Source organism: Anopheles darlingi, chromosome 3 (assembly GCF_943734745.1).
Source record: "Anopheles darlingi chromosome 3, idAnoDarlMG_H_01, whole genome shotgun sequence".
Taxonomy (NCBI): domain Eukaryota; kingdom Metazoa; phylum Arthropoda; class Insecta; order Diptera; family Culicidae; genus Anopheles; species Anopheles darlingi.
The window spans coordinates 49,833,786-49,859,541 of NC_064875.1; the positions used below are offsets into that span (position 1 = coordinate 49,833,786).

General features: G+C 49.2%; 4 protein-coding genes across 4 annotated transcripts in view; 1 reads left to right on the forward strand and 3 right to left on the reverse strand.

Moving 5' to 3' along the window:
- LOC125957984 (uncharacterized) overlaps positions 1 to 25,756 on the forward strand; it is a 58,728-nt gene that overhangs the window by 11,577 nt on the left and 21,395 nt on the right. The gene's annotated exons all lie outside the window — the stretch shown is intronic.
- LOC125957993 (serine protease inhibitor 2-like) lies at positions 12,327 to 15,046 on the reverse strand. The gene is made up of 5 exons (XM_049691089.1): positions 14,931 to 15,046; positions 13,819 to 13,916; positions 12,925 to 13,737; positions 12,705 to 12,855; positions 12,327 to 12,644 (listed from the first exon to the last, which is right to left on the reverse strand). Exons 1-5 carry the CDS (start codon positions 14,959 to 14,961, stop codon positions 12,508 to 12,510), a joined length of 1,230 nt encoding a protein of 409 aa, XP_049547046.1. The 5' UTR covers positions 14,962 to 15,046; the 3' UTR covers positions 12,327 to 12,507.
- LOC125957990 (serine protease inhibitor 2-like) lies at positions 15,426 to 17,002 on the reverse strand. The gene is made up of 3 exons (XM_049691083.1): positions 16,861 to 17,002; positions 16,688 to 16,794; positions 15,426 to 16,577 (listed from the first exon to the last, which is right to left on the reverse strand). Exons 1-3 carry the CDS (start codon positions 16,913 to 16,915, stop codon positions 15,501 to 15,503), a joined length of 1,239 nt encoding a protein of 412 aa, XP_049547040.1. The 5' UTR covers positions 16,916 to 17,002; the 3' UTR covers positions 15,426 to 15,500.
- Positions 17,957 to 22,082, reverse strand: LOC125957989 (serine protease inhibitor 2-like). Its single transcript, XM_049691082.1, has 7 exons — positions 21,459 to 22,082; positions 20,015 to 20,106; positions 19,748 to 19,933; positions 19,451 to 19,667; positions 18,974 to 19,371; positions 18,738 to 18,894; positions 17,957 to 18,572 (listed from the first exon to the last, which is right to left on the reverse strand). The coding sequence occupies exons 1-7, from the start codon at positions 21,526 to 21,528 to the stop codon at positions 18,427 to 18,429; spliced, it is 1,266 nt and encodes a 421-aa protein (XP_049547039.1). The 5' UTR covers positions 21,529 to 22,082; the 3' UTR covers positions 17,957 to 18,426.

Here is a 25,756-nt window from a genome sequence, read left to right on the forward strand (position 1 = left end):
ATTGCCAGCGAGCACGAGCATGAGCGCGCGTCCGCGTCATCAACCGGTGACTAACGAGATGCTCCAGCCAGCCGCGTGGAGCGAGTGTACCACGAAGTGTACTCGCGAATGAAAATGGAACCCGGGGCGGAGTCACCTATCCTATCACCGGATCCGGTGCAAACGACACCGGCCCTGTCACGTGGAACAAATGGTTGTCGATAAATAAAACGCGAAGCTTTTCCTGTTGTATCGATTGCCGTCGGGTGTTTGCCGTGCGCTCTGGTATGGTATGGTAATGGCGATGGATGGACGGTCTGTAAGGGTCTGCGTTGTTGTTTGACTTCGTTACAGACTGTTACGTAGCGATAAGGGTGACCGTTAGTTTGGCACTGGAATGGAGTGTCATTAAGGCTTACAATTAAGTGAATGAAACTCTGCATATTGTGTTCCATATTGTGGAAAAGGGAATTTCGAGCACACGGGTGGTGACACTCGAATGGGAAGCGAAACAGTGGACCGGCAATCAAGTCGCAACAACGAACAAATCGAATCCGAAAGGATATACTCACTTTTCAACAGAAAACCCCCGGTGGAAACACTCCAGCTCAATTGTAATCCAATTTCGATGAAGGTTCATCATCATTGTGATCATCGTGATCATCATCATGGTTGATGATTTTCGCTTACTTCGTTCTGGTGCGGTGATTAAAATGCAGATGAAACAGCGTCGACAAAAGGATGGGAGGGAGCGTGAAAGAATGGACCCCAAAAGTGGAACAAACGACGAGTCCTTCTCATTAGCATTCCGCTGCAGGGTGGGTGGTGGGATGCAGCAGAAAGCGGCCGATGGGCCGCTGTTTGCCTTCCACAGCAACGGACGGCCTGAGGACAGTGCTGGCGGCCTTTAGAACGAGCAGGAGTGGTGCTGGTGCTCCGCTTTTGGGATCGATAAATAATTTAAAATGCAAAAACAATCGCTCATCCACATCGATTCGTTGTGCCCTCTCGTATCGATTACGACGGGGACAACCAGGGGAAAAGGGAAGGGGGGGGGGGATACACGGCCGTTGAAGTAACCGATTGATACAGTAACAAAGCGGGAAAAAAGGGAAAAACGGCCTCCGATGGGAAGGAGGATTTTTTGCTCTCTCTATCTCTCGGATGGATGATAGCGTGTTGTTGGTTCAATTCTCAGAGGGTGCCGTGGGACCGATGGAAGACCCCTTCCATTGAGCGATGATTAAATATGGCTTAGCTTTAACTGATCTCGCTCCGGTTCAAAAGGACTCCAACAGAAAATTGATTTTCTAAGCAGCATCGGAGCGAGAGGCGATGCCGATGCCCGCCAGGATGATGTCATTTGATTAATTCATCAAAAACCTCCCATCTGAAAGTTAGATAATTGAATTAGATCCCCAGCCTTCGATATGTCTTTTTAATGGAGAAGAAAATTCAGAGGATTTCCCTTTTTTTTCTTCACTTCCGGATCTAGAGTGGAGTACTCCGGTGGAGCGATGCTCGAGTTGGCAATTTACTTTTCCACATAAATAATGTACAAGCGCTCTTAGCGCTGGGATCTATTGCTACCACATCCTTTGAGGCCTTCAGGAAAGTGGTCGCAAAAGGGTGGTTCGCTGCATTCTACTACCATTTCGAATCGATTGCAACCGATTGATCTCACAGCAAAAGGGCACAGAACGGAATGAGAATCGGTCTCCATTTTGATACCGTACGGGAAGAGAATCTTATCATCAAACATGAAAGCCGAGCGGTGGATAACGCGAAGGCCTGAGATGTTTGAGATCTCCTCCGCTCTCCTGTCTCGACGATTGCTATGATCCGGCCACACCGGTGCTGCCAGTTGACCCGGTTGATTCATTCGAAGGTTCACAGCAAAGCAGCACCCTGCATAATGCAGTGCTCAATGCAATCCTGTTTCGAAAACTAACGTTTATTGCCAACTGCAGTGGAGCGCATCCGCACGTGTGTGTGTGTGTGTGAGTGCAAGTGTGGCTCAAATTTCCGGCTAAAGCTGAGAAGTGAAAAGTTCATTATGCAAATATAAACATCATCAACCGTCTGAACGACGAACGAAAACGTAGGAAACCGGGCTGGCTGGCTGGCTGGCAGGGGCTGTGCTTTCTTTTTCGACTTTTGCATACTGCACTTTACCCCTTCTGACGACGACTTTCGACGAGGAGGTAAGCATCTTTCGCTTGTCAGAACGCTTAACGCGGTGCTCAAGCGCACTCGGATGGTACCGATGGTACCGGGTTACTGTTACTCGGTGTAACCGGTTTCGGGGCACGAGCATCAGTAACCTTCTTATCCGGTACCTGGTAGGTACAAGAAGGATGATGAGATGATTTGATGGTGCTTGTGTGTATCGTTGCTCGGTGCTCGATGATGCGCGGGCTTGCATATAGCCGTGCGGTGCAGCATCGGACACATATGCTCGTGTTCTGGTCGTTTCCGCGGGCCTGGGATCCGTGCGAAGCAGCATGGTGCACGCCTGGCTGGTTGCCTTGGCGATGGCGAACTCGGCTTCGAGCCCGCTCCGTGGATACATTGCGGAGATGCACAGCATTACTTTCCGTGGTGCACATTATGCATTAAAATTTCGTTGGCGCCGGGTTGGGGGGTTGGGTGGGTTTACATTTTTCATCAAAAGCCACAAAATATGGGACAAACCGGGGAAATGGCATCAATTTTCTCACGAAAGCTTTCGCCTAAAGTGATTTTATGCATTGCTTTTCACTGGGATGAATGGTGGTGGTGGTGGTGGTGGTGGTGATGTGTTGCAATGGCGAGAAGAGAGTGCTGCATCTGTTTTTCGAGAGCTTTTCGGCTAGATCCGGCTGGTGGGATCATACCAAGGCGCATGTTGGAAGGTACAGTAACACATTATTCCTGCTCTAAGTATACCTGCATAATTGATTGAAAGATAGCAACGACTGCTTCAAGTTATCGACACACAAGTTAATAATTTTAAAAGAGAGTCTTTCATAAGATGCTTCCTAAGCTATAATTTAGTCGTGAGCGAAGTTTATGCTGACATTTTTGTAAGAAGTTAATAATTGATGATTATCGGATATGAGACAGCATTAACTGAAAGAAACTCCAGACTTGCGCACTATGCGAACTATGAATTATGAAGAGAAGATCATAAATTACCAAGCAATAAAAAAAAATGGAATAAACGCCGATGATCGATGCACGCTCCTTGCCATCGCCATCGAGCGAAGGAAAACTTATTCCATCATTAGCTCCAATCTGCTGCACACCGCGCACCGCAGTGCAGTTTTCCGCAAACCGCAACCAGCGAATGCTAATGTTCCCGCTACTACTTCGAGCTACCAGAACTGCAACCTAATCTTTGCGTCTTCGCGTCCCCGAGATTTATGCCCCTTCTTACCGCTCGCCGAACCTTGCGCTCATCCTATCCTCTCATCTTTCAGCGAGTGCGCATTTTCCACGGGCATCACACACCATTTACCCGGCAAGAGATCATTCGTCTTGACGCGTCGTGCTTCGGGGACGGAGACTCCGTCACCCCTGCACTATCCCTGCTCGACGCGCTGGAAGTGAATAATACATTACTTTCACGGCTCACGATGGTGGCCGAGGGGGTGGGATCATCGTATACTATGTAGGTTTGGTGCTCGGAACGGTTTAGCCGGAAACGACCTTCAACCTTCCGCCATCGAACCTTCCATCGGCCTGTCGCACCCCCCTCCAAAAAAGCCATCAAACACACGGTGACATAATCGCTACGATGCTGGTTCGTTGTTGGTGTTGGTCGTCGCCTGTCAGATGATAGGGAAGTGGGACCGTGCCTCACGATGCACTCGCTGAACGATCGTTTACTTGTTCCTGCTTCGCCCCTTTTTTTTGTCAGCAACGACGACAACCGTAACGACAACGACTACGACGACGACGATGATGATGATGATGCACTCAGCGCGACAAAATGACACAGTCTGCTGCTCGAACGCCCTGCTGCGCAAGAGTTGCAGTCCACGCGGCACGGGGAACCAATTTCCAATTTATTTCCCAGCAAAAGCTCCCATTTCGTTCGCGTTCGCGTTCGCATCCGCATCCGCATAGTGCTGGCAATGCGTCTGAAGAAAAGCGGGTTGGTGAAAGGAGAGAGAGAGAGAGGGTGAAATGTTTCGATAAGAGTGAAAATGTTCCGTCACTTTATCATGTAAATTGAGAAGATTAGCATTACGCACGGGCTATGCTTGTTGGCATCACCTCACCGTACCACCACCACCACCGCCCGGAAAACCCTCGATCACCCGGCGTATTTTGGTGAAATGGAGCGCATGTTTTGGGGTTGCAGGGACGAGAGTAACGAGCGGAGAGAGAGAGAGTATAACGAGAAGGGTGGTGATCATTTCCGGTTGGACGCAAAACATCGGCTGGCAAGCTGACTGCGCGACACACACACACACACACACACACACACGTACACTCCCAAGGGTGAAAAGCGAAGGGTATAGTTTCAACTTTGATGAATGTGCTGTTAAAGTCAGTGAAGCCGAGCCGACGAGGAATGGGGATGAGAACGAAAGGCACGTGCCGTGACGAGCCGAAGCGAGCGGGATCCGTGGGCCAGTGATGCCAGTGAAGTTGTTCGGTCGGTTGTTTTTGGCACTCTCGGACGCGGTACGCCAACGGTGCCAATGTGAAGCAGAGAAGGGCAAACATCAAACGGTAAACATTCGTCGTCGTCGTCGTCGTCGTCGTCGTCGTTGCGTCCTGCTCCGGCGCCCCGAAACCGATTGAAGTCGTTGTTTCGAGCGGATAAATTATGTTCGACCGGAGCAGCATCCACAGCAGCAGCGGAGCCAACGATGCTTGGCTTTGGCCCAGGGAAAACGCGTGCCACGCCGGCTGGAAGCGAGGATGATCCATCACCCCGTCTGCTTCACGGATTGATTGGTGATAATTTAATGGATAGGACTATGCGTGGGATGGAATTTCGGTGCCATTTGGAGGAGGCGGTTGTGTTGTTGGCAACTATCTTTTATCATTACGGTGAATGTGGCTTTCGCGCGTCTTGATTACATGCCACATGTTCGGTGGTTGTGGTGGTGGTGAGCGGCAGGTTAGTAGCGTTTGGTTGTTGATTAATCCAATCGCATTCAATCATACCGGTACGCATACCGGTATGCGAATGTGGTTTGCCAATCGCCTAAATGCTCTTCATATCTGTCATCATCGCTTGATAGGTACACGCGCTAGCATCACATTACTTGATGGAGTAATTTAATGCTGGCAGTTATAATGATAAATACCAGACGTCATCTCATCATGTCACACAGGAACAGGGCATGCAACGGATGAAACAACGTTCGTGGTCATTGGCATTTCCGTTCCATTAATCGCGTGAAGCGCGCAAATCACACAATCGAATCTATGCGGCATCATTCTCTGTCTAGCTGTCTGTCTGGCCTCCCAATGGCATATCCTCGCGGCATAATTGAGCGATGAAACATGGAACATTAATTCCCCCCCGGATTCCCGGGGCACTGCAACTGACCTGTTGACGTAGATAATTACCGAGCATTATGCAAATGTCGCTGGAAAACGGGAACCCTGGGAACCGTGCCCGTGGTGATTGGATTTGCATTTCGCTAACGCGCCTTCTTTAAAAGGCAAATATGACACGATCTACGATCCGATCTGGTCCGAGCGCCAGCCATGGCTAACCGTTTCCGGGATCTTTAATGCCGAGGGCCGAGGCGACCGGTGTGCATCCCAGAAACCGAGGCAATTCCGAGGAATTTCATTGCAAGCGCTCTCGTCTCCCCGCTGCGGGTTGCGGTTTCGATGGTTTCAAAGCCAAGCCCCACAGCAGGCGAGGCTTTGAAGGCTTTGGTAAACATTCGAACAGCGCGCACGGGTGCTGTTGACGTTTGGTTTTTCTGTTTTCCTGGCCACACCAATGTATCGGTGGTTCCCGCGTTTCCCGGGAAATGGAAATGTTTGTAGCGGGATTGCAGAGCTACAGTGTTTTCGCTTCACTTAGATTGCCACGAACGGTACGCAGGAACGTAGCTTTCGATGTTACGTTTGCCTCGCTAAAGACGATAACGTTGGGCATTGGGAAGGGGCGTTAAATGGGGTGCTGCATTCTGACAGGTGCTATTAGAGATTGAACCATTTTTACTCTATTCAATCATCACTTCGACTGTGCTGGGCCGTGTTCTGATCCAGAAAGAACAAACAAATAATAGTGAAATCTGAATTTAAATTGTTAACAATTGTGGTGCACGCGGGAACGGTGAAAACGGTTTTATCATTTAATGTGCTGAATATGAATCCGTCACAGTGGTAGACACAATTTAATGTCATAACCGGAAACCGGATGGACCGACACAGAAGGACAGGCAAATCCTTTTCATAAACCTCCCCGAACACTCCGAAAGGGGCAATCGAGCTGCAGCGGTGCATCGTATTCATGTTTCTGTTCGCCTCTAGTGCTCTGAGTGGCTCAGCAAAGGCAACCACAAAATGGTAGCGGGTACGATTTGATTTTCGTTTTCAGTGCATGCAGAGAATGAACGGGCGGGTGAGAAAAACCTCCCCCCCCCCTCCACGACATTGTTAACGTTGGCGCTTTTCGCTATGTCGCAACTATGCTGTAAATATGTCGCATCGTGCTCAAGTAGACCGCACGGTGAGCTTAATTGCAGTCTGGATTCTACTCCACCGTTCGTTGCGAGAGGACAACGGGGCGGTAGTTTGGGAGCAAACAAAAAGGGGGAACGACAGAAAAAGCTCCCCAAGTGGTAACGATGGGTAGCGCTTTGTGCAACAATTTTGAAACTGTATCGTACCGTGGAGGGGATGTTGCGCTCAATGATACCTCTTCCGTGCATCACTCATTAACCGTTCTGGGTTGGCATTCCTTTTTTTTCTGCAGCTGAAAACTGCGGCAATACTTCACCGATGTCATAAGTAGTTTGCGAGTTGCCGTTTGCTATTATGGGATGACCGACATTATTTAGTATTATGCTGCTGATGTTGCTGCTGTTAATTAGACCATTTCTGGCGTATTTATTGGAATTAAGCTGTAGAGCAAATTCGGATGTTTTGAATATTTTGCGATCTATGGGGTGAGTACTTATACGAACGAGGATGAGAAAGTCCGGTACAATGCTCGTTGTGGATTTTTTTAATGGGAATGAATGTCTCAAAAGCACTAGTGTAGAGTATGGTGGTGGAATCGTGCTATGAAGAATCTGTTAATTGGAGGATATTTTATTCCGTGAGATTTGTTTTCACTTCAATTATTTGGCAAAGTAAGTTTCTGATAGCACTTGAGAAAGTATTATTTTTTGAAGAGGTACGAATTACGAAGTTACATTGTAACCATTGCAATGTTCTATTGAATTGCTTCGAAAATCCTACTTTACTAACCCACTGTCAGATGCAAGAGCGAACATCCATTATTTTGATACATTCAATTACAGAGTCTCATGTTGTACATCCGGGTAATTCATTTTCTTATCAAATTTATAAATCTTCGCGGTGTGCTCGTGGGTATGGCTACTGATTTGCTGAATAGAAAAATCATTAACTAACTATGATAACTAACTATGAGAATAGCAATCCAAACTGCGAATAATCCTTGCAAGAGTTTATTGCTGTTGTCTTGGCCTAAAATTGATATCTGTTTGTACATAAAGCTAGACAAGGAAGGAGATTTTATTGAGTAGGATCTCAGCCTAAGCTCATCAGGACTCTACATACTTCACAATTTTATGGCATATGATCCGAGAAAAAAAGGGAAAAAACGATGTATTCCATTGTTTTAAAAGCATGCAGTTTTACTCATTTTTTTGGCATGCTAGTTACGATGTGAGCACGCTGGCCCTAGAAACAGCTCGCTCGTAATAAAGGTTACAGGCCTTGGTTTGTCCCTAAAAAAATCTACCAGCACAAAACGGAAGTCGGGCGCTGAAAACCAAATGCGGATGCATCACAAATCCGCACAAACCCGGCCTGTCTTTACCACCGCTGTATAGAGATGGCACAATGAATAGAGAGAGAGAGAGAGAGCCCACTAATAAATAGAACGACATAACTAACGCTAAACAAAAAGCACTAGGCACCGGTACCATAAACACGGCCAACCAGCATCGTGCGAGCATCGTGACCGTCGCCGGAACGGGGCTTGCGGCCCTTTTTGGAAGCCCTAACTCGTTTGGCAAACTCGTTGGTACAGCTAAATGGCAATGATGTCATACTTGCGCGCCCTTTTGTCAACCGGCCGGCTGGCTAGCGTTCGATGGTTCCGCTGGCGGTGCTGGCGAAAATTAAATATGCAAAAGTTCCGCTTTGTTCCCGGTGTGCTAGGGGTTGTGTTGGAGCATTTCTTTTTTTCTGTTTTTGGTTTGTCTGCGTTGCCTGCGATGGTGCAAAACCCGATGCAACCGAAGCGACCACAGGGCTCGAGTAACGCACACCACACACACACACACGGGGGTCGGGGATGTCCTTCGAAACCACACGACCGATGGTGACCGTTTCGAGGTTTGCACTAATGTGTGTGTGTGTGTGTGAGCGGGTGCCGTGTGGTGTCCCACCTAGAGTGGGGCTCGCAGGTACCGTAAAGGAACACACCACAACACACACTGAGACTGTATAAGAGTGTCTAACCCCTTGGTCCAACACCACACTGTTAACCGCAGTTCGAGTAAGGGGCTACCACTACCTAATGCATGCACGTCTCGTGTTGGTGTGTGAAGTGTGGCAGGAGTTTCCAGAAGAAAAAGGCAACGGAAGAGGAAAGGGAGCTTTGACGGGGCGCCCTATGACCTTAGCCGCAGCCCCATTGCGGCTTGCATGACTAATGAACGAAAGGATGGAGCGTTTTGTGAAGGCAAAGTCGATGAATGTATGTATGCCAGCGGGCTAAAAGGGCTGCCAGGACGCTCCGCGCGACTTTCCCCTGCGCCGAGAAGTAGGCCAATTCTGGCCTCTGGCTAGAAGCGATGGAGAAAGAGGAACGGAGGAATGGAGAGGAAGCTTGCAGGGCAGGGGGGACGGTTGCTGGCCACGTTTTAATAGGCTGTGTGTGTCGGTAGCTGTCGGCGAGATTATTAGTTTTATTGATTTTCGTGCGGGCCCCCTCCGCTGTGATGACTGTATGTGTGTGTGTTTATGTGTTTGCGTGTGTGTGTGCCGGTGCCGGTGCCAGTGCTAAAGGGTAGCACACTCGGTAGCACGGCCCAGTCGGTCAATCCAATAAACCAATCAAACAAGTCGGGATGGGGTTCACAGGATTTATACAGCCCCCCCGACCCGGAAGCTCCGGAAGGAAGGATGAACGTTTGGTAACAGTTGGTGTGCTTCTCCGGAGGGAGGGGGAAAGGTTTCAATGCATCAAACCTGTGGTGAGGTTGAGGCAAGAGGATCACCTGTCCGCCATCCCTCTGGATTTGAAATGATGAGCGGCCTTTTTACGTCAAACTGAAACAAGTCCCATGGCCGCCTTTCTGGCCATTTTGGAAACGTTTATCATTTTGGATGTATCATGGCGTATGTAGGACATAACCGTTTAAGCCTCAGGGGCCGACGATTAGACCACAGCTGGCGCTGGCCTGTTTGGAGCCGGGCAGCTTTCGAGCTCTGCTTGATCCCTGCACATTACAACAGTCCTCGACCTCCTCGACTCGTCTGAATGGGCCTGAAGCCTGAGGTCGCTCGCCCTCTCGGACGACCTGCTGGCCCCTGAAGCCCTCTTCGTTCCTGTGTGCACCTGAGCCGGTAAATTAGATCAAGGATTGACCTCGGTTTGACACGGGTGAATTACGGTTCACATATCCGACCGACCGACCAACCAACCGGCCGACCGCTCTTCGGATAATCCTAATGAACCGCCCGTCGAATGTTAATTTGCCAGAGGACGAAGGCATCTGGATCGTGTGGCGCTTCACCGCGCGACGTCTAGGCTGGCTGGCTGGCTGGCTGGCTGGCTGGCGGGATTTAGTGGCTTCCGATGAAAATGAAGTCTACCCGGGTTGTTTTATGGCCGGTTGAGTTATGAGAAAAAGGCCAGAAGGCCGACCTTCCACCGCTGCAGCAAAGACGTATCACGAGGAATATCCAGCCCAGGAATAGAGAGAGAGAGAGAGAGAGAGAGAGAGAGAGAGAAAAAAAAACAAGCGGAAGCAAAAAGGATTTTGCTCGGCCCGTACGACCGGTACCCGCCTCGTAGCTCCCTGGTAAGCAATCGATAAAATTGCAACCACGCGACTAACGGGTCGTTGCGCCACCTTCTGTCGGTTGTGGGTACAGGAGCTTGGGGCTAGAGGGGGTTCGTTCGATCGATCCCGATGGCCGGCTGGAATGGCCGGAAATTGTGTGTCCTTTCGTACGGTGGTGCAGGGCAGTGTGCTCGGGGAAATGGCCGGAAATGGTTCTGACTTGGCGAAGAAGAAGGAAGCGAGCCCGTGGGGCGATTTATTTTATTTTTAGTAAAATCCATCGAACGACGCGCGCGCGATTGGCAGTTGATTAGGGTGGACTTGTTGTCGAAGGGATGGAAAAGGAAAAACGGTTTGCAATCAGAATCCCGGTGACCGGTGGCGTGTAGCGAGCGAGTAGTGGTGAGCCTTTTGGTATGGCAGGTGTTGAAATGAGCGACACATTATCGTCGATGTAGGTGCAGTGATAAGATAAAAAACTTTTCCCGAAACCTTAACGACCTTCGCTGAATAGGGTTCCCGGGATTGGGAAATGATATTATGTGAAAAAGGGACGAACGAAAAAGGGACTCGACGTGCCCGGAGCGCTGTCGGCCAGCAAGAATGCTGGCGAGTCGATTTTCCCAAATCACCGTAATTTAATCCACATTGATCGCATATCAATATGTAGGTTCAAAGCCTGGGGGGAGGGTTCTTTGAGTACATCTTGAAATGCTGAAACAATTTTGCTTAAAGCGTTGTGTAGTGCTGGTATTTCAACTGTTGTTTTGTTAAAGATGCCATGAATAAATTGTTAACCCAAATCTTTTGTTGTTCTTTACACACACACACACATTTTGCTAATTATGTAGCCCAGCGTGTTGTTTGCTCATTTTGAGTGCTTGGTTTTTGATAAGATGTTTTGTTTCTTGCTAAAGAGTTCCTGTCAGACAGCTTATCTCTATTATGTGCCAGTTTCTTATCGTCACCTCACTATCATGTTTCCTGTGTTCCTTTTTCAATTTGGATGAAAGTGAAATAGGAACAACCAAAATAGGCCTAGTGCCGGGAACGAGTAATGTTCATGTGTTTGGTTAAGCACAAGTAAACATCCAAACAATTTCAAAAGAAATATTATCTACCTCCCACTTTAAAATGTCATTTTACCTTGGTTCGGTGAACTGAAAGATGCAATTTACGAGTAAATCAACAAAGAAGCCCCGAGAGAAATACACGAACCATGAACAGAGGCTAGCATACTGGCACCAAAGAAGAGCTTTACTAAATGGTTCCGCTTCTGTAGATCTAACGTTCATGGTTGCTTTCGTTATGATGTAAAAAGCAGTCCGGAGGGAGCACTGTCTACAGTCAGGGTACATGCCAGCGACCATCGGTATTGCTGCCGCCATTATCATGACTTAAAAGCGAAATAGACTTTCCTTGAACGATGGCTCATTTGTAGCTATGTAGCAATAACGCCATTAGCACCATCACGATTATAAACAACGCATAGACATCGTGATGCCTGGAACTTGAATGAGATGAGTTTATCTGCGGAACCATTATAAACTCCCTGAAAAGAAGAATATGTCCCCCAAGTACCTTATCCCAGTGAAGTCGCTTTGATATCAGAAGGCTGTGCTCTTCAGCTTAAGACCACACAGCCCAGGCACCGTTGGCACCTAATTGCCACGTTTTAGCGGAAAATTGAACAAACCACCCCAGTAATGGCCGTCCGATGACCAAGCGTTATTTATGGGCCGCCGCAGCGTGGCAACAGGGGGCTATCCTTATCATGTGCATGTAACCGTTGCATTATGCTTTCTTCTTGGCCTAGATCCCCTTCGGCATTTAAGGATAAGGGCTCCCGATAGGAGTGGCATTGCGTTCGCTTCGTCACGGGCAAGCATCGTAGCCTTCCTACCTGTAGCACAATGACCAGTATCCTGAGCGGTTCTCTACCTGTACCTTGGTTGCCGTTGATAAGTGCATCTTAATGGAGTTTATTTATAGTCAGCTGATTGTTCGCATGATTGATTGTTTCGGAGTGGCGATGGCCATTTCGCAAGATTAATCTCTTTCGAACACGTCGGCAGGAGAAGGTGTGACGAGGTTCACTCGACCATGCGTTTGAAGCACTCGAGCTGATCGAGAATCGATTCTTCTTTATCATCAGATGGGTCTTTATTGCCAGTGTTGTGCTGTGTGCTATCGCTTAAGGGTGCTATCAAAGAACGCCTAAGACAAACGATGGCTCGCCCTTTGTCATTTCCTCTCACTCTCTCTCTATCTCTCTCGCTTTATCTGATTCTTATTTCCGTGGTTAGACATGGGGATCCTCAACCTTGCCCGCAAACAGCATCGTTCCGAGGGTTTCATCTTCGATGAAGAAAATGAAGGGACGGTTAGCGTTGAAGATCTGCACACCATCACCACCGAACTTGTTGACCAGCTGGATCTCTGTGAAGGAAACACCCGGTTAATGATGCTTTCATGTGTAGTTGTTCGAAGCTATCTTACCGGTAGCAGCGTACGCCTCACTGCCCAGCTCATTGATGGTGATGCCAGCCTTTTGGAAGATACGCGAGACGCGCACTTCATTGCGTGCTCCGACACCGCGTGCCAGCAGCGGTAGCGATGCGTTTACTGAGAAGATCTCACGAATGCCAATCTGTTAATTTGGAAGCAACCAGAACGTTAGATTATGATCGCAGTCGTGGTACCGGTGGCAGTAGCTTACCTGCTGCAGAGGATCGTTAAGCTGTTCGCTGAACTCAATCTTAAACTTGGGAATGGTCACATTGACTTCGCTCTCATCCATAACCCAGAGTGCCTGATGGAGCACATCACCGTTGGTGCGATCGATCACCTGCTGGATGGTGTTGCCCTGGTGCGGCAAGATGATGTACATGCCCAGCTTATTGCCACGGTACGGCATCCGAAGGATCTGGGCACCGAGCAGATCCGAATCGTCGTAGTAGAACTGACCGTTCTGCTCCATGTACTGGACGTTCGTCGGTTTACCCTGGGAGCGGAAGAACGGCTTCCGATTGTTCGGTGTCTCCGGGAACGGGTACGACCACAGGCCCTTGAAGTAGATCACGTTGATCAGCGTGATGATGGCACCGTCCAGACCGTCCGGCGTGACAATCTCCTTCAGCCGGCCCTTCGTCGACTCCGACACCCAGCGGTTGATGGTGTTGGCGGCCTCCGTCGGGTTCTGGTACGACACCTTCTCGACCGACGCATCGTAGTATGCCTTTGCAATCTGCTGGTACTTGTTGATCACCTCGATGAAGTTGTCCACGAAGAAGTTGGTGGCAATGTTGAGATCAAAGTCCTTGTTCTGCACCTGAGCCGAGGCGAGCAGCTCCCTGTAAGAGTCGCGCGTGCTGTCGATGTTATCGGATGGCAGCACCACTCGCAGCTCCTTCTTGGTGTTGGACGATGACGTTCCGATGCTCGTATCCGAGGCCTCGTAGATAAGGGTCAACAGAATCTTCACCGAAAACGGCGACAGCACAACGTTGGTGTTTTGGGTTTTAAAAATTTCCTGCAATGATGAATTAGCATGAAGGATCGGGTTAGTTTGTTTCTGTTGTTTTTTGTGCCGAACGGCGTTGCCAATGTCTACCTGAATGAACTGAAGATCGAAGTCAACGTTTCTCCTTCCGGCGAATGGCGAATGCGGGTAATCTTGAGCGGTTGCGTCAAGCAGTAAAAGTGCCGAACCTAGAAATAAGTAGGACAGAGGAATGACATTCAGTTCGTGCCGGATGGACATGGTAGAAGGCATTTAAAATCCCCGACCCCGGATAAACAAGTAGATTAACTGCCAGGACTCCCGGTCACAACACCGGTCTTTCCAACCGCAGCCTAACGTAATGCTTCCGTTGCAGACTCGTTTGTATGTTCGATCGGTCCTCGCATGATCGGCTTGCGGTAGCAGGGTCAAGAGGAAACCGGCATATACCGGTATTATCAGATGGACGGGAATTCCCACATTTCGTTGTCTCACCAACACACGGCCCACTGTCCGGCCGTATCATCGGCCAGTACTCTTTTCGCTTCTCGTTCGTCATGTGCTATGCTGACCCCTAAGATGATGTTCGACGATAGCGTTCGTTGCACTGCGCGGAGCGTACATGCTAACTGGCTGGCTCGACCAGTTCTCGCTTCCACCTGATGGTCGGGATGTCCAAATATGTCTTCGACAAACACATCGTTCGGCAGAACGGAACCTCAAATAGGCTCGATGCCTTTTGTTATTCTAATCCCACTTGCTCTGGGGGGAATCGAACGCCATGATGAGCGGTTCGGTTTGTGGCTTCTTCCTCAAGGTGTTAGTTATAAGCGAGCCGGAGACACACACGGTTCTGAGCATTCAGCTTCACTGTGGTTGTGGTTTGTCTGTGTACGAAACTGGAGTCTGCCAACGCAACCGTAAGCGTATGGCCACCGACCTTGGCTGCCGAGGGTCATCAAAACAGTGGGATTTTCAGCGCTTCGCAATTCAGGCCTTCCCCGCGGTGACGGCTGTTGCCTGACACGAGCCTTATCTGAAACTGCGCCTACAACGGCACTGACACAAGCTACGAATCTTCATCTAAAATACCAACGAAATGCTAAATGGCCGACGCCTTGAAAGAAGATGATTGGAAGCAGGTTGGAAGCCATTTCTGCATCACAAAATGGGCGAGAAATCAAACGCAATGTGGCACACCGATGGAGTCGACGATCACTTACAGCACAGTATCGCGAAGCTAAACTTAATCATGGCGCTAGATCTGCTGCTCGCTCTTGTTCTGGAACCAGGAAGACTAACCACTGCACTAACTCTGTCTGACCGTTCGATCTGACCGTCAAATCGACTTTGACCGATCGCGGCGGCTCTCAGCAGTACCGCGGGCCCGCGGGCGCCGCGACAAACGCGCATGCATAGGGATCACGCAAGATGAGTACCGCCGCGGTTTTCGATGGTATTGGTACGAGACCGAGCTTCGAGCCCGGACGCTGGAGTGAAATACCGGTTGGTGAGCACCTTCCATCATCGGCGCAACCGGCGATCGCCGATGGCATTGTCGCAACAGATTCAAGTTCGGATTGCCCGGGGAAACCGGTTTGGATGGTTGGAGTGTGCCCGGGTGCTGACGTCTCATCGTCTTACTAACTGGTCCACAAAGTCATGGAGCCACCTTAAGATAAGCAAAGAGACAAACGAAAACAGTGCAGGTTGTTTGATCCATTCGCGTCATCTTTATTGTTCTGTTGTTTGGAGCCAAACGGCGCTGTCTGTTGCGTCTTTAGCGTCTCCGTTTACAGCGAGGGATCCTCAACCTTCCCGGCGAACAGCCAGGTACCTTTGGCTTCGTCAAGAATTAGAAACAAGAACGGCCGGTTTGCGATAAACTTGACCGGTTCGCTGAGAATGGTGAAGACGAGCGAGCTTTCGGTGGCCGCCGATGCCTGGGTACCTTGTTCGTCCACCTGGATGCAGCTCTTCTGCAGGATCGTGCTAACCTTGAGCGGTGTGGACAGACCGCGCGCAATCAATGGCAGCTCGGCCTGATCGCTGAAGATCCGCGTCAGCCCTAATCGCTGCAGTGGTTCACGCAGAGCTCCCGCATAGCGAATGCTGAACTTGGGCAGCTCTAAGTCGATCTCCTCTTCGGACAGCTCGGTCAGCTCGCGATGGACGGCATCGGGCGTTAGGCGCACTAGCAGTTGATCCAGCGATAGCCCTTCATCTGGCAACACTACGATCATTGCTAGCTGATTCTGCTGGTAGGGCAGGCGAAGAATCTGTGCTCCGAGCTGCTCGGAGCGTCCATGGTGGAACAATCGCTCTCGTTGCTTCATAAAGATGGCCTTTCCGGGTGTGGTGCTTCGGGTGGCGTAAAACGGTCGCTCGGCGGTTGCATTCAACGGGAACGGTTCAACCCAGTTGCCCCTGAAGTAGATCGTATTGATCAGCAATAGCAGCGTCTCACGTAAGGTGTCCGCACGTACAACATCCTCAATAAGCCCTCCGGTGTTATGGGAGATCCAGCGATTGATGTGAACGGATGCCGCATCCGGATCACCGAAATTGATTTCCTCTGTCGATGCATTGTACTGGTCGTTGATAATGATTCGGTACTTGTGCGTCACCGGGATCGAGACGTTGTGGAACACACGGTCCGTGATAAGCAGTCCTTCGGTCGTTTGGCTCTTGTACTGACGCAGATCCTCCTGCAGCTTGCCGACGGCCTGCGGATCGTCGATACCGAGCGTTCGGCTTAGCTCACGTTGCGTTTCCGATCGCGTTGCACTTCCCTCGTACAGCAGTGCCAGCAGGGTCTTGACCGATATCGGTGACAGCACCACGTTGCCCGGAACTTTCGGCAGGATCTCCTGTGGATGACCGGATTAGCAATGGGCGGGAATGCGAGAGAGAGAGCGCGCGAGTGAAAGTATGAGCGAATCATTGTGTGTATGTGTGCGTGTGTGGGTTTGGTGATTACCTTTATCAAACTCCAGTCAAAATCATCATTCCACGGTCCCGCGTACGGTTGATACTCTTCGAGGAAACGGTTTTTGAAGACATTTCGTGATGTCGCAAAGCTGCACACTGGAATCGTACGGAATCGTTAGGAATTGATCGAATCGAAACAATAAACAAATGTAGGATGCTTACGCGCCATCAGGAGACAGCAAATGATCGTACACCGTTCTGGCCGCAGCGAAGGCATGTTGATTAACAACTGGTGAGAGCGACCAATGATGATGATGCGCGCGCGATCGCTGGACGGAACGAGATGATACGGTGATGTGGGGCCCTGTTGGTGCCTATCAGCAACACCGCCTGAGCGGAGCGTGAATGAGTGCTCTCCGGTGAGTGATCAAGAGCGTCGATCGTCGACGACACTCTGGGAGAGCGTCTAGATGCTTTACAACAGACAAACCTCGGGGAAGATAGTAGTCGGGGGAAAGCTTCAAATGAAACATTAATGTGCTGATTTTTGTATTACGTCAAAGCATGATATCAGTCATTCAATATAAATGCCAATTGCAAATATTTGTGTTATTTTTGTGAAAGATGTTTAACGATGCTTTCTCGTTTGAATACGCTACTTTTTTGACTAATCTAAAGCCTAGATTTAAAACTACCTTTCCATTTTAAAAGAAATTAATTGAGTTGCTTCGATATTATTTTAAAAATGGTATAAGTGTTATAGCTGCTAGGCAGTTGATAAAAATAAAACAATATTGAAAAGGTTGTTAATTAGGAATAGCGTTTGGCAAACTTGTTTGTTGATCTTCTCGTAGAAATGCTCCATTCCTGAACCACTAAAGTAACGTCTGGGTTATCTTGGCACATTATAATCGGTGATAAATGCGTATGCTAATAATCGTCGCCGGGTTTTCCCGATTCCAAGACATTGGCTATTGGGTTCGTGGCACATCGTTCGTAACGCTTGCATCTCGTACGAACTATATCTCGCCTGTAAACGGATCACATGGCCACATGGTCTGATCTCTTACGTTTGTTCTTCTTTCGCTTTCGGGTATTAATTGGTCCAATCACGGCTGGTCATGAGCGTTGGTTGTGCATGTCGTAAAAGTAAGGCGAAGTATGATGACTAGCCCGCTGTCAACTCCCTCAGGGCTAGGGGATTTTTGCTAATCGTAGAATCTCACTCGCTTATCGTTTGCACCTTCAGTTCTCAGAAACGAATCAATGGAGCTACGTGCTCTGCCGCTTTTTAATTGAAAAGCAAATGGTTGCAAACCGATTGGAGGGGGTTGATGTAGTGTTTATTTTAGTTTTTCATTTTTCTATTCAACTTAAACACTAGAGGAACGCTAAAATGGGTCGGTCGGTCACCGACTAGCGCGAGTCGGCGTGCATCTATCGGGATGAACCTTTTGCGGTTGCTGTCCAGGTACGTCCAGCGGCAACCGCAACCGTTTGGCTTTCAGTCATATGTTTGCTCGATAATGGAATGGATGGCGAGGCTATGGCCCCCCCATTATGCATCCGCAGCACGCCCATTACCATCAGCTATCGTCTTACGATGTCTCCGGTCAGTAGTGTGTGTGTGTGTGTGTGTGTGTGTGTGTGTATGGTGTACGTTCCCGTTCGTTCTGAGTAGCTTGTCATGCGTGGGCTGCATCCGGTTCGTTTAAAGCTCTAGCTCTGGCACGCTGGGTTGGTGGTGGCAAGGTGCTACGGCTGCTGCGGATGGCAGCACGTCCTGTATTAAGTACTTCCGGATGGATCGTTCACCTTGCCCACGAACAACATCGTATTGGTTTCCTCATCCAGAATGTAGAACAGGAACGGTCGGTTCGCCTCGAACTGGAACGGATCGCCATCGTAGCCGAATTTGTTGACGAGTTGAATCTCTGTCCGGGAAAGGGGAAGCACAAAAAAGCCACCGATTAATACGATGGAAAGACACAACAACGCAGCTGTGGAGTGCCGTGCCGTGTTATCAATGTTTACAATTGATCAGCAGCGGTACAAGGCAGTTAGGTCACGCAGATTAGAAACGTGCTCAAGGCTGGTACCTGTGGCGGCAAAGGCGAGTGTGCCCTTCTCGTTGATCTCGATGCCCACTTTCTGCAGTATCTTGGACACCTCCACGCTGTTTGGTTTCGTGGAGTTAGTGACGGGCGACAGCAACGGAAGGGATGCATTCCGATTGAAGATATCCTTTACACCCAGCTGTAGTAGAGAGCGGTGTAGAATGAGAGTAGTTATAGCTTGGCCTGGCCATTCTGCACCATCTGCTACCGTTACTTACAGCTTGCATTGCCTCGTTCATCAGGGTGCCATAGTTGAACTTAAACTTGGGAATAGTTACGATCACCTCTTCCCTCACGAACTGATCGCTCACGGATTGCAGCATCTCGGTCGATAAGCGATCGATGACGGTCGTTAGGGAGGTGTTCGGGAAGGGTAGCACCATGTTCATGCTGAACTGGCGTCCCTTGTACGGTAACCGTAACACTTTGGCCCCCAGTTCCGAATGTTCGGTGAAGTCATACAGATCAGTCTGGCTCATAAACGGCACCGTCACGGTGGCATTGTCCGCCACGTAGAACATTCGGTCACGTGTGTGCTCGTCCAGGAACGAGTTCTTCCAGGATGCTTTCAGAAACAGCACGTTGGCCAGGATCAGTACGGAGCCCTCGATCGTATCTGTTCGGCAAAAGGAGACGGATTAGTATTTTCTAAGCACTGGACAGTTTGCTTCCAATAATGAGTTTGGTTAACTCACCCTCATTGACCAGCTGTGAGATGCGTCCTTGCGTGATCTTATCACACCACTGATTGATCCGATCCGCAGCTGCCTTTGCCCCATTGAACGAGAGCGACTCGAGCGTGGTGCGATACGTTTGTTCGAGCAGATCTCGATAGCTTCCATTTAGTTTGCCGCGCGATTTGTCCAGAAACATCTTGGTACCAATGTCAAACTCGTAGTCCTCGTTTGCTTTCTGGAAGAGACCGAGAGAACAGCAGTTTTAGTTATTAGGAACTCCTTCTAAAGGACCACTCGCTTAGCTTTCTACCTTACCATTGAAGTCTCAAGGAACTGAGCGTAGAAGGAGCGCGTTTGCTGGAGATTCCGCTCACCGAGCACAATCTCGAGCTCGCGGTGTGTTTGCGAGCCCGGCACGCTGGCCTCGTACAGCAGCGTCATCAGCAGTTTGAGCGAAAACGGTGAAAACACGACATTCGAGTCCTCGTGCCGGAAGATTTCCTATTGCGTCGCGGCGAAAAAATGATAGTAGCATGTTTTACAACGGCTGGAGGGTTGAATGTGACTTTCCTGTTAACTTACCCGTGCAAGGTTCCACTCGAAATTGGCCACATCGGGCATCACTTTTCTCTGGTCGCCGATGCATCTCGCAGGTGTAGGTAGCAAAAAGGCATCTGAAAAGAATTTGTGGAATGAAGTTGATGTCTAAACCGATGTCAGCAAGATGTTCTGAGCTCTACATTAATTCTACATTCATCCAGCAGCTTCTGGCGAGCTATAGCGGGGAATACTGTTTCATATTTTGATTAGGCGCTGGTCTATGATTAACTTGTTGTCCTCGCTTCTCTGGTGACAGAATAGAAATCCCACAAATGTGTACCGCCAGTCAAGGCTACTCATTCGAGATTGTCCAAAGGAAGGGACGGTATGTCGGTAGGGAAAACCTGTGATTCGATTCATTGTTATCAACAATTGACATACACTTACTGTCGGACAGGAAGTTGTCAAAATGACAAACGCTTTAGGGGTTTTTTTTTTTGCTTGAGGTATGAATTCCATGGAATTGTAATGGATGTGGTACAGACTCGGACGATTCCGATGGGCTGTGTTTAACATTCTATTAACTAGGTTTAGCATCGGTTAGCGTCCGCCGACTGTGAGAGACGCTAATATGACCATTTAGCTCCCTTATCCGTGTGTTAACGCATCCGTATCGGAAAGCAGCAGATCAGCCATTAATTCTGCACCATGAACTTCTAATAAAGCTACCTTGCCTTTCGGTGTCTTCGGTCGCTTCCTAACCATTCCTAACATTTAACCATGCTTTGTGCCATTGACATCGGCGGTAACCTGTTTGAAAGAAAACCAGTTGCCAGTTAGCACTGCTGATCGGTGCCATACAGCACGTCTGCCTGCCTGATTAACCCTGCCCCCGGGCCCACTGTTCCCCAAATTGGACTGGTTCTGGCCACGCAGCCACCTGTCCCTTGTGCTTGCGAAACATAGTTTCGAAGGGGGGAATTCCCCGGGTTCACAATTCTGGCACGCTGCTTGACTTCAATCGCCCCCAAACGGTTACATAAAACTGCTTAAGCTTAGGCCGCGGATTGGAATGCAATCGGGCAGCCCGTGCGTCAATCGATCATTACCGGTTAATGCGACGTGATCGTCAAACACACGCGCTCGTCAACGGCGAGGAATGAGGATCATTACGAAGGGCTCTTATGCAGGGAGATCACGTCACGTCACGTCACATCACGAAGCCGTGTCACTTTGTGTCGTACAAGATGCTGCTGAACGCTGTTGTGATCATGCACATTGCACAAAGCTCTCTGTTCGCGCTGGTGTGTGTGTGTGTGGATCAGTTAAACTGATCTGCCGGCACGCACTAATCGGAGATGCCACTGCCGTGACGTAGTAGCTGCACGATCGTAGTGGCATCTGAGCTCGGAGCTTCGATCGTGATGGTTGCTTCCATTTTTGCGAACCTAAGGACACGGCGATCGTTCACAGTGGTAACACTTACATGCAAGCAAGATGGTAAACAGTGGACCGAGTGAGACCACGGATGACGATTGCCTCCACGGTCTAATCATTTCGAAGCCGAGGCGTTGGCCACCGGTTTGACAGCTTCCACCGTCGGGCGATATTTACGTTCTCGCGCACTGGGCCCCCGTTGTCAAAACTCCATCCGCATCCGCCTGTTAGCGTTCAGCACACAATACCGCTGGCCGTGTCTGGTTGACCGCGAAACGCCACCGATGATGATGATGATGGTGATGGTAATGGTGGACAACTGCGGCAATAATCAACACGCACGACACGACACGAAACTGCCGTCGCCGCCGTCAGTACCGTTTGACCTTCGCACGCTGGAACGGTACGATCTTGGTACGGTGGTAGAAGCGATGCGAGCGATGATTGCGAGCCTCACCAGTGGGCGACCGAAACCTTACTGGCCTCCCCGGGAGCGCCGATGGTTTCGTGCGATCCCGCGCGCCACCATACTCACTGTTGATTAACGTGTCAGGCTAGCAGCTGGCGAGCTGGCTGGGATGGCGCGATCGGTCTCAGCATCACTCTCCGGTTGCGGCTGCGAGAGATCTCTCTTAAATGCGAAAAGGGTTACTCTCGCAGCTGGCGCGCTTGCTTGCCGATCGCGGTGCGTTATCGCGGTGGCGATTGACTCCCCGGTACGCGAGCAACCGGCGCATGCGGGCTTTGATAGTTGATTAGCCGCTATACTAACTAGTGGTGCTGCTGCTGCTGCTAACCCGTACGTTTGAATGGTTTGAGAATGAACGCTAGGTCGAGCGTATACTATCAACGTTTTTAGTTTTATTTTTTTTTTATTTGTAGCGATTGGGCCAAGCACACTCGAACACACACATAAACGAACCGATAATGTTGTGCCAAATAGAAACTTATTGGCGTGTTTTAGGGAACTCTTCAATCGTACTTCTAAACAGCCTTTCAGGGCATTTATTGCTATGATTTCGTTTCATAAAGCGAAAGAAAACAACAAGCCATTTAGGCCGTATGTCAAAGGCCTGATATGACCAACGTATGACTCCACCTCGATTACGCGCTCGATTCAGTTTAGTCTGTGAATGGCTTACACTCGGAATGTTTACTATCATATCGTTGAAAACAACAACCGCTCTAGGTCGTTCGGAACAAAACACCTACATATCAGAGGCACATACGGTGTGTGGTGGTGAATCATCCGTATGAGTATATGGAGAATTTATTTAAACACGTTTTCGCTACAATTGTGCGAAGGATATGTGATTTTTTCGCAATAAATGTATCTGTATTATAAGGCGAGGTAAAAAACCAAAACATACACCTCAACCGATTCAAATAATTTTAACGGTTATCCATTTCAAAATTTTGCCGTTAGATAACCTATAGAATGAGCCGGACACAGAAATACATGTGGAAAGTGCAGGAGGGGTGGGGGAGGGAGCGAGTACATACCTAGTACATCGCTTGTACCTTCCCCCGTCCCTTCCAGATGGATAAAAGATGATTTAGACATAATAATTGTCCCAAAACCATACACACCTTTTCAGTTAAATATCTTTGAAAAATACATTATAAACGTTAAATAGTGCTACTACGGAAGAGGGAAGGGAGATGCCATTACATTTTCACTGTCGAAAGATAATATTTGGGTAGTTTTTCGCACCATAAATTGATTTAATCTCATGTTTAAGGTTCTTGTTCATTACACTGGTTATTTAACGGCCAAATTTTGAAATGTTCGGCCCCTAAATGTATGCAATTAGAATCGGTTAGCCTACCGAATCGGTTGAGGTGTATATATTGGTTTTTTACCTAAGGCGATAATTGTATCATAAGTCAAAAACTGCGTCTTCGTAAGTGATTTCGTTTTTAATTTTAACTAAAACGTTACAACAACCACCGCATGCGGTGCCCTGATTTTGTAGGTCAAGACGAAACGCACAAGAAAATGAGAATCTCGAGAACAAAAAAAACCATTTAACTGACAACGCCTTTTCGAGGAGCGCCATCAAACCGGAGGGATTCCCAACAAGCTGTACAAATAGATTGTGCCCAGCCCAGCCCAGCCCAGCCCAGCCCGGCCCCCTGTTGTGAGGTGTGAGGTAGGGTGGATGGTCCCCATCCCCTGGAAACCCAAAATCTTGTGCTGCACCTCCCCGGTCCGCTATTAATCAGCACAACACACTATGCAATTTGTTCGCGCAGATGGTTGGAATTCCCTCGCCACGCCACAATGTGCTGGAATGGCGCGACACTCCTCGTTTTTCGGGAGGGGGAAGGAGGGCGCAGACCAGACAGGTGAACGGGAGTTTATGAGCAAACAAACACACTGGTTTGGCCGGCGACAAGTGCTGGAAGCGCTCGGTCGCTGAAATCTGGCACAAAGCGAGTGTTTGACCGCTTGAAAAGTGTAGATTGTTCGCGCCAACGGGCGGCACGGTGTTACATCCGTGTCTGTCTAAAGCTACTGCTGCTGCTGCTGGTGCTGCTACTGGTGCTGAAGAACAACTTCAGCGCCTTCAGCGCCTTGCTCCCGTTTACGCCGGGACGGAATGGTGTTGAAGCAGCACTCGGGGTTTACTCGCGCCTGACATGCATGCACTGCTGGAGGGCAGCATGGCTGAAGGGAGAGGAGGGGGGGGTTCTTTTTGCTCCCTTAGCTTTTTTCCCTTGTTTAACATTCTACTTGATCCTTCAACCTTCTCTCACAAGCACCCAGGAGCGTGAAGGAACACACACACATACACAGACAATTGCTGGTACGTGCCGAAGCAAAGAGTCAGGCACCTCAAGATTACGCCCTCCTTACGATTTCCACACCATCCTCTGCATCTGCACCCTCTGCCCGCCGCATCTGTAGAACATGATGCTTGATGCAAGCACAAACCATTCCACAAGTCGTTCGTTCGTTCGTAGTCGTGTGAACTAAAATGGAATTCGGCAGGATCTGCGAAGTGACTGGAACACGGTATGGTCACGCAGTGTACTGATACTCGGTGTCGATGCTACTGCTGCTGCTGGTGGTAGCTAGGACATTCCAAGTGCAAACTTTTCGCTTGTTCCCTTTGGTGTAAACTTCAAATGAACAGATGGAGCCGGGAAGGATAGACGGTAGCGTTAAGATTTTGGGACGATAGATGCTCCTTTTGTTGGTTCTAATTTATCGACCCGAAACATTGAAACATCATACACTATCCGGCCATCGGGCTCACGTGCACGCTAGCTGTTAGATCTGGTTGCTGGATGACATTGCAAGTTCTTTGTTCCAACAAATTTGAAGTCAGTTCCCATTTGCCCAGAATGATTCGTAGCTTTTGTAGCTGCCTTTTTGCAAAATGAATATTTTATTACAATGGAAACTTATGTCGAAAGTGGATTGCCTGGAGTGGAAATGCACATTTTGACCTGTAAATGTAGCCACCGAACACTGCACCCCTTTCCCAGTGTGGTGGTGCCTGTGGCTACTACTGCTTGAAGCCAAATCATTAGAGTTTTCCCTGCGTGGTGTCCGACGAACTGTCCGTGCTGCGGTCCACTGCGATGCCCCCGACGTGCCAAAAGTCTGCCAAGGGTACTCGAGAAACTAGCTTCCAAACGCCACCGGTCACATCAACCGGTCCGTCGGCACGGCAACCAGAGTATGTGAACTGTTCTTCACTTTTGCCTCTACGCCCCAAGGAGTATACCACACTCAACATGCATGTGTGTGTGTGTGTGTCTTTGCTTCCTCTTTTTTTCCCTCTTTCGACCGAGAGGCGTTTCCGGTTCCAGTGTTCCAGTGTTTTTCTCCTCTTCACACGGGGAAATGGAATAGTCACACACAATTATGTGCGAGCAAGTTTTACGTTCTGTAAATACATCAGTCGGAAAAGTTGCTGCCGGGTGGCAGCACCAGGTGGCCCACCAAACCCGCTGGGCTGGATCTTCTGGAGCTGGAGCTGGAGAACAGCATGTGCTCCAAGTGTGCACACCGTACCGTGGTTTTCTTCTGCTGCTGTTGCTGCTGCTGCTGCTGCGTCCTTTTGGCCTTTTGCAGCTTCTCGCTTTTCGTTTCCTTCTTTCTTTTTGAGGTTAAGGCTTCTTGAGCTAGGCACACGCCAGAGCAAACCAAAATAATGCCTGCCAGACCGTAACCGGGCCCCACATACCAGGAACGTTCCGGTTCTCGTTCGTGAGCAATCCGTGTAAGAATTCCTCTCGACGGTTTCCAGTGTCCGGGAAGGAACGGGTGCCGGCGCATGAGGGGACGAGACGGTTGCGAGCAATAGGAAGAATGTGTAATTGAGCCATTTTGTT